This window comes from Apodemus sylvaticus, chromosome 3, assembly GCF_947179515.1.
Source record: "Apodemus sylvaticus chromosome 3, mApoSyl1.1, whole genome shotgun sequence".
Lineage (NCBI taxonomy): Eukaryota > Metazoa > Chordata > Mammalia > Rodentia > Muridae > Apodemus > Apodemus sylvaticus.
In genome coordinates, this window is record NC_067474.1 from 10,833,322 (window position 1) to 10,848,502 (window position 15,181).

The 15,181-nt window shown below is 38.5% G+C and overlaps 1 protein-coding gene across 1 annotated transcript in view; it reads left to right on the forward strand.

Moving 5' to 3' along the window:
- The window catches only part of Cpa6 (carboxypeptidase A6), a 367,765-nt gene that overhangs the window by 338,680 nt on the left and 13,904 nt on the right, over nt 1-15,181 (forward strand). The window contains exon 9 of the mRNA XM_052175957.1: nt 14,400-14,602. Within this exon, the coding sequence (XP_052031917.1) occupies nt 14,400-14,602 (203 nt within the window). The remainder of the gene's footprint in view (nt 1-14,399; nt 14,603-15,181) is intronic.

The window sequence follows — 15,181 nt, forward strand, 5'->3', positions numbered from 1 at the left end:
TATGTGTGTGTACATGTATATGCATACCATCAGGTGAATTTGTGGAGGCCAGTAAAAAACTTACATGAGTCACTTCTCTCAGAGTGAATGGTATGTGCTCATGAATACACATGGGTGCATATGTGTGAGTTTGTGTGTCTGTATGTGTACATATGTGCATGTGTGTGTACCATTAGATGAACTTGTGGAGGCCAGAAGAAAATTAATGTGAGTCTTTCTGATCTCTTTCTGCTACATGGTGTTTAGGGTTCAAAGTCAAGTTATTAGGTTTGTCAGCAAGAACTTTTTGCCCACTGACGCATCTTGGGAGCCCCTAAGAGACTCTTAATGAAGTTTTTAAATTTTTGCCTTTCAAAATAGAATAAACCAATCATACAGTTTAATATGGAAAAGGAAATGTACAATAAAGTAAGTAGAACTATGAAAAAAATCCCTGATATCACAATACATATTCAGATTACTCAATTGTTAGGATATAGAACAATATAGAAAACATGGCGGAGAACACAAATACTCCACAGGACATTCAAAGATTTCAACTATGCCCAAGGTGGTTTTGAGTCAGTGGGACAGTCATAGTGAGTGATGCCCACAGAACTGGATAACCATTCAGAAAAGCTGACATCATAGCAAAATGTCATATGCATCCTAAAATAAATCCAGAACTCTTACAGACTAGATGGAAGAACTTAAGTAGAAAATGTCCAGAAGAACATTTAGACAGTACCTATAATCTTTACTAACAGAAAACTTCCTCAACCAAGACAAGAAACCCAAACTCCATTTAAGAAGAAGAGGCATAGTATTGGTACCAAAAATTATAGTCAGAGGTAAAATGCAGTAGATGACAGTCTGCACAAAATATTTTCATATGTGAGTAAAAAGAAAGATAAAGGGGGCTGGAGAGGTAACCGAGCAGTTAAAAGTACTTGCTGCTCTTGCAGAGGGCCCATGCTCAGTTCCCAGAACTCACATTACAAGACTCAAAACTGCCTGTGACTCCAGCTGCAGGTGGTCTAGCACCCTCTACTGGCCTCCACCAGCATTCACATGTGCATACCCCCAACATACACACATATACACATACACACACACAATTAAAAATAAATCTTTTTTTTTAATAGAAAAAGATAAGCATTCCAAGAAGCCCATTTGTGAAAGACATGATTAAGCAATTCAGAAAGAAATTTTATCTAAAATAAACATGAATACAAACATATTTGTAGTAAGGCCACCAAACATACTTGTAGATGATTGCTGGTAAAAATTAAGGAGAAATGGTACCCTTTTCACATTAAGTATAAATAGTAACAATTTTAGTAAGCAGTCTCACAAAAAAGTGGAAATTTTTAGTTAAAATTATGTGTGAACTTTTAATCTAAAATTTGAACTGTGTGAATTTATCTTGTACATTAGCATCCTACTTCTGTGAATTTATCCCCATCACAGAACTAGTCTTACTCAGATGTAAGAATTATAGTTTGATAATTATTTCAATGTTGTTTATATGAGACAACCTTGATGTCCAGCCTCATTGCAGTATTAGTCCACAGGGTAGGGATAGAAAAGGGGAGAGAAGTAAGTATAATTCTCAGCAGAGGACTAAATCGTCTCCTAATTACAATGGAATAAATTCAAATGATGAATACAAGTTGCTATATAAGGAATAAAATGTGACTGAGGAAAAAGAATCAAAAGTCCCCACGTGAAGATAATTATAGACTGTGATGTGTGTATATGATTACACATAATTGTATGCAAATATATAACATGGATATATGCATGGGTGTATAAATACATATATGTACACTTATATGTGTGTGTTGGTAAACCATATTGAAAATATCACTTTGTTACTAACAGGCTATTTCTGGGTAAACTGAATTTGTGATACAAATGAAAAAGATTTTCTGTGCTTTTTTTTGTGCTGAGATTAAATGAAGAGCCATATACATACTAAATACTTTAAAAGAAAAGCAAACATTGAAAATGAAATATAAACCAGCCATGAACGTACACATGTAATATCTGGGATGCTGGGAGGCCAAGGCAGGAGGATTGCAGTGTTGGAATGAACCAGCAAGGCACAGTGAGTTTCAGGCTGTCTTGGGTTAGAGATTAAGACTCTGTCTCAAAAATAAAATTTCTTTTCTTAAGAAAAATGCTAAGGACTGGAATCACATGATAATTTCAATAGATACAGAAGAAGTTTTTCATGTAGTCCAATACCCTTTCATAGTAAAAGCTGTGATGAACTAGGAAGAGAAGGAACAGCCCGACATAGTGAAGGCTGCATGCAACAAACCCATGGCAAACATGGGTTTGCTACAAAAATCAAGAACAAGACAAGGACATACACTTTCTCCACTTTTATTCAATATAGTGCTAAAGCCCTTTTTTATATATGTAGATGTGTGTGTTCCCATGTGTCCAAAGAGCATGTTCATGTATATGTGCATGTGGAGGCCAGAAGGCAACCTTGGGTCATCCTATCCCCAAGGAGGCCACCCACCTCCTCCTTAGCCTGAAAGTCATCAATTGTACTAGGTGGGCTGTCCAACCAGCCCCAGAGACCCTCCTATCTCTGCCTCCCTTTTACTGAGCACCTCTGTGAGCACCAGAAAACCAGCCATTTCTAAACTGTTTCTGGAGATCAAATTCAGTCCTTGCATTTATGAGACATGTGCTTTACCATGTGAGCCACTACTCTGTGTATTCCCAGCCTTGTGCTGGAACTCTTAGCCAGAGCAGAAGCCAAGACAAACAAGTAAATGTGACATGAACAGTAAAGAAAAATGTCAGCCTCCTCACCTGCAGATTCTATACCTAAGAGATTCTAAAGACTCTACCGGAAAACTCTTGGAAATGTTAACTAACTCAGCAAGTTGCAAGACACAAAATTAATGTACAAAAATCAGTAGCTAGATATCAGTAACAAACATGCTGAGAAAGAGATGAGTAGAGCAATCTACTCACAATCTCCTCAGAACAGACCTAAGCAGAAAGGTGAAAGACCTCGACACTGAAAGCTTTACAATGCCAAATTACTTTAAGAAGACAGTGGATGAGAGAAAATCCTTCCATGCTCATGGGCTGGATAAAGATGCCAAAAACACTACTTGAAGAAAAGAAAGTATCTTCACCAACAGAGCTAGGGCATAGAGAATGAAATAAACCCTAATTTCTTTACAATAACCCACTCCATATGCACCAAAGGCCTTAGTATAAGACTTGAATATCTGTAACTGTTAGAGGCAAAAATGAAAAAATTACAAGGACTTTCTAGATAAGACCTTACTTAGGAAATACTTCCAGCAGCTGGCAAATGGGATCTCATGATGTCAAAAGGCCTCTACACGGAAGGACACTAATCAGACAACAAGCCTACAGGAGTGGGATAAAGTCTTGAAATATATGTCTGACAGATGTCAATCGATATCTAGAACATACGAAGACCTTCAATAACTAATGAATTCCAATAACCCAATCAATAAATTCAATGATGAAATGAACAGCCTACAAAGATGATACACCAACAGCCAATAAATATAGAAAAAAATGCTCAACTTCACTTGCCATTGGAGAAAAGCCAATCAAAACTGCACTGTGGCTTCACTTTAGTTCAGACAGTCATTGAGGAAAAGAATATACTGACAAGGTGCAGAAGTTCTTCAAAAAATTAAATAAATAAGACAAAATAAAATAATACAGAAGAAAGAAATAGGCCCACCTACGACCAGCTACACCACTCTAGCCCTTTACCCAAAGGCCTCTGAGTCAATATATCACAGAGACACTCACATATTGATGTTTATCCCATTACTAGTCACAATACCCATGGAACCAACCTTTGTGTCCACCGACTGAGGAACAGGTGGAGAATATGTGGTATAGATCTTGTGGATTTGGTCTAATGCTTGCATATGTTATTTGGGTTCCCAAAATTGCATGAGAATGTAAGACTCTGAGGGGCCCCGCCCCCAGTTGCTTCTGATCGGTAAATAAAGTAGCTGGCAGCCAATGGTTGAGCAAGGAGACAGAGGTGGGACTTTAGGACTTGGGGACGAGGAATGGGAGGGAGCAAGGAGCATCTTCATGCCAGGAGCGGAATAAGAGGCAGGCTTGAGAGGTGCAGAGGAGGGAACATACCAATCATGTCAGAGCCAGGAAGGGCCGACCATTGAGCTGCTTAAGACATGAAAATAGAAAGCTCCATGTGTGTGGGCCCTTGATTCAGGAACTGAAAACACTGAGGTGAGTAGTGAAGATTAATCATTGCTGCAGCATGCACACATAGATACACAATGCAATGTCTACCAGTGGCAAGAATGAAATTATATGTTTACAGGAAAACTGAAGACAATCATATTCAATGAACTAACCCCGTCTCAGAAAAACAAATAGCCTACATTTTGTACTCATCTTTGATTCCTAGATTTCATATAGCCCAATAAAAGTACATGTGTGTAGTAGAAAGTGAAATTATCTAGGGAAGTGGTCTCAGCCTTCCTAATGCTGTAATCCTTTAATACAGTTCCTTGTGTTGTGCTGACCCCAGCCATAAAATTATTCTTATTGCTACTTCATAACTGTAATTTTGCTACTGTTATGAATGGTAATGTAAATGTGTGTGTTTTCCGATGCTGTTAGGCAATCCCTGTAAAACGGTCATTCAACAACACCACCCCCAAAGGGGTCATGACCCACAGGTTAGGAACTGCTGGTCTAGGGGAACAAAGGATTGACATCTGAGGCGGAAGGGCAGGAAGAGGGAGAATACACTGCACATATAGCACATACTTGTTTAATTTTTTTGATTCATCTTTTTAAACTACCTCTTGGTTTTGTCAACTTGACATAAGCTAGAATTATCTAAGACAACCAAGCTCAACTGAGAAAATGAATCCACCAGACTGGTCCATGGGTAAGACTGTGGAGCATTTCCTTGGTTAATGAATGATGACATAGGAGGACCCAGATCACTGTGAGCGGTGCCAGTCCCACTCCCAGATGTGAGATTGGTGTGTACAGGGAGCAGCCATGTGGAGCAAGGCAGTGAACAGCACTGCTCTACGACTTCGCCTTCTGTTCCTGCCTCCATGTTGCTGCCTCGAGTTTCTATCCTGCCTTCTTCCCCTGGCAGGGTCAACCTGAGGGTATAAGCCAGCACACCCTTTTCCTCCCCAGTTGCTTTTTGTAATGTATTTTATCACAGCAATAGAAACGCTAACTAAGACATAAAGAAAATGAAATAATACAACCAATGAATGTGGTTACACCACAGCCAACATGACTTTTCTAGATACCATTCATTAGCGGCCTCAGTCCTGTCAGTTCCAAAGAAATCAGTAGCAGTGAAATAAAACCCAGTTTGTTACCATTTTCTGGTTTACTGATTTCCCATTTTAAAATGTTTTCCTTCTGATGGGACTTTCAGGGAGTGGGGGTCTGGAAAACGGGGAATCATTTGAAATGTAAATAAAAAATATATCGAATAAAAAAAAGAAAAAAAATATTTTCCTTCTTAAAATCTCTTAGGTCTTTAACTTTGCTTTCTATTAGTACAGTGTGTGTACAACCGCTGTAGAGAGTGTTCCCCCTCAGGGTCAGACCCCTTGGGGCTGGAGTAGTGGGCCACCCTACCTGGGTGCTAGGTACTGAACTCAGTTCCTCTGTAAGAGCAGTAAGCACTCTTAACACTGAGCCCCCTCTCCAACCCCATTCTTCTAATATTTTCAAACTTATACAATTGATATATTATAAAAATAAAACATTGCTAAGAAATTAGCATTTTTATCAGCCTAGCAAGTTCATTCTTTAGAACATTCTCCCTAGATATTTTTTAACCATTTTATCCATATAAATTCATGTTTTCTTTCTTTCCACTAAATATTCATTTTCTGCCTATTTGCTGAATGTTCTAGTCTAATGGCTAGTCTTAAAAAATGAGTTTTTATTATTGAGACTACAGGTTGCAATATATAAAAATTCTAGTTAGGGGATCAAAAAGAAAATGTTCACATTTTAATATCATAATTTGTACCTTATTTCCATTTAAAAGAAACAGCACCTGGACACTGTTATAGCACTTAAGTTGACTTTCCTACATCTTACCCTCATTTAAAAGAATGGTGCCCTTTGACCTCTGAAGGTGTTTACTAGCTGTAGGGTGTGACAGGCTCCTTTGCAGGCACATAGGTGTTCTATGAACCAGCCCTAATTATCACTGTAGGCTCATCCATCAATATTGCCTGACTCATGTTTTTTAATTTTATTTATTTGTGTATTCTTTTTATGTCTGACTGCTCTGTCTGCATGTATACCTGCACACCAGAAGAGAGTATCAGATTCCTTTATAGATGGTCATGAACCACCATGTATTTGCTGGAAATTGAACTCAGGACCTGTGGAAGAGCCACCAGTGCTCTTCACTGCTAAGCCGTCTCACTGCCCCTACCTGACTCACATTTACGCTAGATGTGTCTAGCCTTTATACCATTGCAGATTTATTTTACTATCTGAAACAATCCTCTACCTCGAATCTGTCCTTCTAGAGTTTCTCTTCCAAGAGACAGTGTCTCCTCTATGAAGGCTCTCCTAAACATCCTCGCAGGATAATTACCTCTCCCTATCTACAAACCTAAGTTATACTTTTAAAAGAAATTTAAAGAGAATCTGGTAAAGCTATTTTTCAACCATCTATAATTTTTCTCAAAAATTTTTCATCTATTCTTCACAATATATTTTTCTAAACTTCATTTACTTACCATATTAATTATACATGCACTATATATATATACATATATATATACGTATATATATATATATATATATATATACGTATATATATATATATATATACGTATATATATATATATATCTTTACTTGCTGAGCCAAATCTCTGGACCATCGGATAATGTCCAAAGCTAATTCTCCTCCCACCCTTCACCATGCACATCTCATCTCCATCAACAAACATAGGTGCTCAGGAACACCGTCCAAACCATGTCCGCACTCAGCAAGCCCATGCAGAAGGATGGGGGAGTGGCTAGAGGAGGCACCCAGCTAACAGTAATTGCATCCTTACGATTGGCTCTTGCTTTATTATCATTTTTGACATTTATATTATTAAAGGAGAAATGTTACTTTTGCTCATTTATGTAGTGAGGATCCAGCAAAGGTTGCGCTATATAATGAGCTAGCTTTCTCCACATCTTTTACAAGGAAACCATTCCCACAGTGATTTCTGATGCTGCTCTGTACAGGCACCAAATTCCTATAAATTCTGCCCCATTAGTCTAATAGTTTATTCTAGTCTATACTGATATTCAGCTATCATTTTTATTAATATAGCTATGCAGGTTGTTCTAATGCCTGTTGAGATAAACCCCTGTCCTCTGCTTCTCTAAGCTTTTCCTAGATAGTTTGCAAAATTGCAGTGATCTTCTGAATGGTGATACATTAATAAAATAAGCCAGATGCAGAAAAAACACTGCATGTTCTCACTCATATATGAAACTAAAAGTGTTGATCTCAAAAAATGAATTAAGTTGTTATTACCAGACACTAGAAAGAGTAGGGCACTGAAGTTGGATACTGAGTACCAAATTATGTCCAATAGGAGGAAAAGGTTTTACTTTCATATAGCACAATAGAATAAGCACAGTTTATTGTAACTTATTGTATATTTTATAAATAATTGTAAAAAGAGAGTTTCTAGGTACTAAACAGAAAACAATGAGAAATGCTTGAACTAGAAATGGTAATTACTATAATTTGATTACTGCACATTGAATACATGTATCAAATTATTATATTTTACTGTGTAAGTACATGTACTTATGTGTCAATTAAAATAGGTTTCATGCTGGTTATGATTGTTTGTGTCTGGTTGAGGCTAGAGGATTACCATGAGTTTGAGGCCACCCTAGGCTAGAAAATGAGGCCTAGCCTTAAAAAAAAAAAAAAAGAAAGAAAGAAAGAAAGAATGAAAGACATTCTTTTCATTCATTTTTTTTTCAGAAAGAAATAGAAAGAGAAAAAAGAAATAAAGAGAAAGAGAGGGGATAAGAAAAAATTAAAACTATTTTATTTACTTTAAAATTTTATTTTATGTATATGGATATTTTGCCTGCATACATGTCTACGCACCATATGTGTACCTGGTGTCTTCAGACAACAGAAGATGACCTCAGGCCCCGGGAATTAAAGTTACAGATGGTGGTAATCACTTTGTGGTGCTGGGAATTGAACTGGTTCCTTTGAAAAAGTAACCAGTGTTCTTTACAACTGAGCCATCTCTCCAGCCTCTAAAACTATATTTTTTAATTAGAATTAGATTATCGAGTCTGTGTACAAATGCCTCTATCCACTGATTCATCTCACCAGCTACACTGGATTATTTTTTAACCCTGTTTTCTTCTTTAAATTTTTAATTTAAAATGATCCTTTTAAATTCCTGGACTTAAACAAAATTATTTCTTCATTAACAAAATGACTTTGTTTAGTGATGAATCAGGAAATGATATTTGAAACTGAGAGAGCAATGGATATTGCATCTTAAACATCTAGGAGATATAAATGTAGACATGAGTAAAATATAAGTTAGCAGTGAGAGAGAGATTTCTATTTTAGTTTGCCAGCAAATTAAAACTAACTTGCTTGTCAAATTTTAAGTCCGAGGAACTAAAAGAATTTTCAGCTAATTTTGTGACAGTATTCCATTATTTATAAGCCAATTTGAATAAAGCTCATTTAGGAGAACTTCATCATGTAAACATATCATATAATATCTACCCAAAGGTAGTATAATGAAGCTGTACTCAAACAGATCAAGAGTATACAATCCTTATGCTAACGCTTATGTCCAAAATCAAAGGATTAGAGCAGAAAAAAATTACTCATTTGGAAAAGAAAGATGAGGCCTGGTGGTGCAGCCCTGTAATTCCAACTACCTGGGAGTATGAGGTGGGCAGGTGTTATCAAGAGCTCAGGCTTGCCTCCTTAAATTCAAGTCCAGCCTGAGTAACTTAACAGGATGCCTTCTCAAACACAAAAAAACGAAGAAATGCAAAAACAAAAAAACAAAATGAAACAAAACAAAAGCAAAAATGCTAAGAGTTTGGGGCTCAGCGGCAGAACACCTACCTACCATGTATGAGCCCTGAGCCCTGGGTTCAATTCTCAGCCCCGGAGGGAGAGGAGGGGAGGGAAAATGGAGAAGGAGGAGGAAGAAGAAGAGGAGGGCAAGAGGGAAGGAGAGAGGGAAAGAGAGAGGGAAGGAGAGAGGTTTGGCTATTCTTTGTCCTTTATCTCAGCTGTAGTGTTGGTTAATGGCTATATATCGTGTAAGTTACAGCTCAATAAATTTTATTTTAAAAAATTAAATTAATAAAAATTACTTTATATAAATATTAGAGTTTATTAGTTATTTTCTCAAAAAAAAATCCTGATGGTGAAATTTTTGTTGGAATTCTACAGGACAGAAATTGGCATCTTTTATAATACTGTCATCACGCTCATAAACATGGACTAGTTTTCTTAATTGCAGATACTTAAGATTTTCTTTATAATATTACAGTGAGGGATTGTTTTGATAATATTCATAATATCTCATTTTATGAAGTAGTCTCATACGAAATAATGGTGAAACTAAAAGTACAGTATTGTATTTTTGAAGTTGGTTTTGATCTAGTTTATTCCACTCTCCTCTTCTTCAACAATGTCTCTAGGGATGTGTTTTACAAAAGACCTAGTTTTGGAGAAGTAATGGGAAGTTTAGAACACAGTGCCTACCTGGAGGAAGCTAGGCACTGGAGACAGAGCTTAAGGTGTCTTGTCTCTAGCTGGCGTGCGTGCATGCGTGCGTGCATGCGAGCTGGCGTGTGTGCATGCGTGCGTGCGTGCGTGCCTTCATCCCTCTCCCTTCCCGCCCTCCTTCCCTCTATCTCCCCCCACCATGAAGAAACTTCACTGCCACCTGCTCTTCCTGCTGTGGCATTTTGTAGCAGTGTGACATGGCTCTTCCAAAATTCATGTGAACCTGGAGTATCTCTATAGAAACGTGTTTGGAATCAGGGTATTTGTAGAACTAACTTGGTGAGATGGGGAATTTGTAGGCTAGAGTGAGCTCTAAACCTGAAGAGAGGAAAGAACACACAGAACCACCCAGAAGGACTTTCTTGGTGCTGCAGCACGATGCCTTGACACGATGCTATAAGCAACTTAAAGTGGGGGGATTTATTTTTTGTTCGTGATTTCGGAGGGATTAAGTTCATGGTCCCTGTGCCCGTGCACTTAGGCCGGAGGAGTGTATGGTAACGAAGCATATTCATTGTTCACAAGAAGCAGAGGTGGGGCGGGGGGAGCAGGACAACATATCCCAGGCTCTAATTCTTCCTAAAAATTCCCATAGCCTCTCAAAATAGGACCGCCAACTCAGGACCAGACAATCAACATAGGAGTCTACTGGAGACATTTTATATTTAAACCATAATAAAGACCATATAAAGGAGGAAGCAGAAACTGAAGTAACACAGCTACAAATCAAGTATGGCAGGAGCACAGAGAAGCTGGAGACAGCAAGGAAGGACTCTTCTAGAGCATCCAGGAAGATGGCAGCTCTGTTGAAGCCTTAATTTTACACTGCTGGTCTCAAGAATAGCAACAGTATCATTTCTATTGCTATAAGCCAACCTGCATGTAGCATTGCAGCCCAGGAGGGCAGAAAGCTGCTACAGTACTTAGGCAGACACCTGCTGTTTCTGCTACAACCTGATTGTGTAGAAATGATGTTGCTGGGGTTTATTTTTTATAGGAAAATGAAGCGGTATTATAGTAATCTGCTCTATATTTCCCGGCGGATGTGCACAAGCTTCTGGCTACTGCCCCAGCGTTCTAGATTCCCGAAAGAAAGACACACATACGCAGCCTTCTATTTTAAATACCGAAAACAGCTCATTGTCTGGGCCCCTTCCTAACTCCATGTGGCTAACACGCACTCCCCTCTGATATTCTCGAGTTAATCCTTACTGAATTTATATTTTATCTTTTGCTACCCTGGACCCTTCTGGGCAGCTCTCCCGGGCAGCTTTCCCCTTGAACCTGTGTTGGCTGTCTCTCCCTCCGGCCCCTTTCCAGCATGGCCTGTCTCCTATGCCCTGGTCATAGCGGAATCTCCTCTTTATTCTTCCGTGGTCCCTTCCCGGGAATCCTAAAAGTCCAGTCTCATTTCTATCTCCCTGTCCAGCCATTGGACGTAACGTTATTGACCAGTCAAAAACCAGCTGGGGGCGGGCTTCCTTTAGTCCTGCATGCAGGACACTGCGAACAGGTTTTGGAGTAACAATTAGCACGAGAACACAGCCGCTACAGGAAAATATCCTTATAAACAATGCAGCCCTGAGACTTGTTTCTGCTGTGTTATTCCTGCCCTGTTCTCCACCATTTCATCTTTCCAGTAGCCATGTCGCAGTGACTCCTGTTAATTGTCAATTTGTGTTCTATTTTTCCTCTGTTATTCCCAAACCCCCAACTTGGGTTTTTCAACATCAATTTTTAAATTTAATCAACATCTATATTATCTCCTGAGAGAGAGAGAGAGAGAGAGCAGCCTTCTTGAGCCTATCAACATTCATCATCGGAATGGATAGAGGAGGCTCACTAGACCTCTCAACTGTTTCAAGGAGTGTCGGAGGAAGGCAGCGTTGGCAGTTAATGGACGCTAGGGAGAGAGGACTCACCAAGCCATAGCCCGAGGTTGACGGCCAGTATAGGCACTTAGTGGTTGCTTGGGGAGGCAGAGCAATTTTCTTCAGTGGTTCCTAAGTTAGTTGTCCATGCTCCTGCATGTAGCTTTAATTAAGCACATTGGCTCTCACACACAAAAGAAGAAAAGAAAAAAGAAAGAGAAAGAGAGAAAGAAAGCAAGCATAGAAGTAGAAGGGAACTAAGTTGGAGCTGGGAAGACAAACAGGATCAGCATGAGTGGAAGAGGTACTTGAGGACCAGGAGAATCAAAGTATGTTCATATATGAAAATTTCAGAATAAAATCCATTTTATGTATAATACATGCTAATAGAAAAAATGAAAAAAAAAAAAACGTACCGGATTTCGGCATACTCTTACACCCTCTGGTCCACCAGCTTGCATTTCCTGGAATGTTTTAGGAAATTTTCTTATTTTATATTTGATTTTTTAAAATTTTTAACTAATATATATTAACTATACACATTAATGAAGTAACGCTTTTGGAATAATGTGAACTGTCCTAGAATTACATCGTGCTGGTTACACAGCTCTATAATTACCTTTAAAACAACTGAATTGTACACTTTTTAAAAATAACTTTTATTGTATCATTTTGTTAAAACATTTCCTTCAGGAATTTTTCAAAGTATAACAGAGTACAATACAGTTAGATTGAAAAAAAAAGTTAAGATTCAAATTTCTTTTAAAAAGAAAAAAATCTTTAAAGCCAACTGAGTTGGTATAGTCCTTAGGGAGGAGGCAGGAGGATCAAGGATTTGAAAACAAGCTGGATTACGTGGTAGAACCCTGTCCAAAAACAAGGCTAGGGACACAGCTCAGCGTGGTAGACTTACAGGACTCTGTATCTGATGCAAGCACTGAAAAAAAAATAGACATTATTGTATACAAGACTTCCAGTGCTACTGTTAAAAACTCAGATGTCAAGCTGAAGAGATGGCTCAGTGCTTAAGAGCGCTTGCTGTTCCAACAGAGGACCCAAGTTCAATTCCCGCACCCACACAGTTGTTCACAGCCACAAAAGAGACATGACACCCTTTGTGTTCTTCTCTGGTACCAGACATGAACTTGGTACACACACACACCTACACACACACACACATACCTACACACACACACACCTACACACACACATGTGCACACACATGCACACAATGGGACACACACACAATCACACACAAAGATACAGGAAAAAATAAAAAATGAATATGTAAAAAGTCAAATGTTATTTTGACTCTTGTTGTTTCTAAACAGCCCAAGAAAAAATTTACTTTCTTTCTGTAGACATTACTGTGTCCAAGTGTTAACATTTCCCCTCTTATGTCTTGTGTTTGGTGAGTAATGTCTGTTTGATTTTCCCTTCATTGTGGAGAAATTTTAATTATGAGTTCTTCAGATGTTTATTTATTTCTGTCCTTCTAGGTCCCCTACTAATCATGTTGATATTTATTCTACTTCTCATTTTCCTTTATTTCTGTCTCGTTTTTCCAGCCCTTTATCCCTTTCTGTTGCCTTCTGTGAATGCTTCAACATAACTCACTAATAGGTTCAACTGTATTAATTCAAGCCATGAGTTAAGAGGCTAGTGTTGTTTTCTAGGAGGAGAGTAACAATGGCCAACAATATAAAATAAACATGCAAAATAAGATTGTGGCCAAAGTTTCTTAGGATGGCAATGTTTTGTGATCTTAGTTTGTGTAGCCTTATAAATTTATACAAAGTGATTATTTTAAAAATGTTTAAAAAAATTAAAATTTGAGCCAATCATGGTAGCTCACACCTGTAATCCTGGTACCCAGGGAGGCTGAGGGAGGAAAGGTGGGAGTTTAACGCCAGCCTGAGTCACATGAGAGCCTGTCTCAAAAGAAAAATAAATAAAATTTAGTTTAAAGGACTTTCTTCTTAACACAAGTGGGTCCCCCTGATAAGAAGTATCCTGGGTCTTTTATAAATCAGTGTGGTCTTCTCTAATCTATAAATATAATAGATTTTGAGTAGACTGTCCTGTCTTCATAATCTATAAATATTTGTGTATTATCCGACACTTTTTCAAACATCTGCCCTCTTCTTTTGATTTGACATTGAGTTCTTCAATAAGCATTTGTAGAACACTTCTCAGATCCTGTTCAGTCTGCTAGGGATCCAGCCCGCATGAGGTAAGAGGTAACAGCGAGCCCTGACAGAATGAGGGTTCTAATAGAACACAGACTTTTTTCTGGGTTGTTTACATTGTATCCCAGGCTTTGAGACAGTGTAAACACTGGCTGAATGGTAAGTGAGTAAGTATTGAGCACTAATTACACATCTGTTCATTGTTATGAAGAAGGAAGTGCAGGTGTGGTAGGGCATATAAATGAGAGCCTTCAGCTAAGAGAGATGTTCATTCAGAGTGTTCCTCGAAGCTTTAAACAGCCAGCGCCGGCACCCACTCAGGCCCTGCTACAGAGAGAGCATAGGCTTGTATCTGCTCAGAATTTTCATTATTGACTTCGGCAAATGAGAAATTGGATTACTTATTCAATAATATCAATTTTTAAAAGAACTTAGAACAGACCAGGTTGAGCATGCTTGTTTGTTTTCTGACCTCTGCCCTGCCTGAATATTGACCCCGTTTTCTCTTCTGACTTGCAGATGAAGGAGCCTCTGCACATCCTTGTGATGATACGTACTGCGGTCCTTTCCCAGAATCCGAGCCGGAAGTGAAGGCTGTGGCTAACTTCCTTCGAAAACACAGAAAGCGCGTTAGGGCCTACCTGTCTTTTCACGCCTACGCTCAGATGTTGCTGTATCCCTATTCTTACAAATACGCAACAATCCCCAATTTTAACTGTGTGGTAAGTATGTGCTCTTGTGTGTGTGTGTGTGTGTGTGTGTGTGTGCATTAGGCCTCATGCTTTTCTTCCTGGGGCTGTGTTTCTGAATACCAGTGATAGTAGCAGACATGTTTAGTCAAGTATTTTATATTAACTAACTCATTTAGTCTTTATAAATTTTCTTGGCCCCATTTTACAGATGAGAAAATTGAGTCTCAGGAAAATTAAGCAACTAGACTAAGAACTCTCAGGGTTGTAGCCAAAACTGGCCCCAATACTAGCTATAGCACTGCTGTTTATCACTGCTATTCTGCCTCCCAAATGCAATCATTTCAAACTGATCTTACATTCTTGCCATGGGTTACACAGAAAAGGTCGGGTGGATTTGATTAATATTATAGCTTTGGTCATATATGCAGGGCTGTAATTAACTTTATTGAGTCAGTAATCATTCATAAATCATAGTCTGGCTCACTAATTAAAAGCAAGTCCTAATTTATAAGTGCTGCTTGCTTAATGCTAAGTCTCTTGGTGCACAGCTGACACTTTAAGGACAGACAGACTTCAGGGGCCAGATTACATAAAGGGGAAAAGACAAGA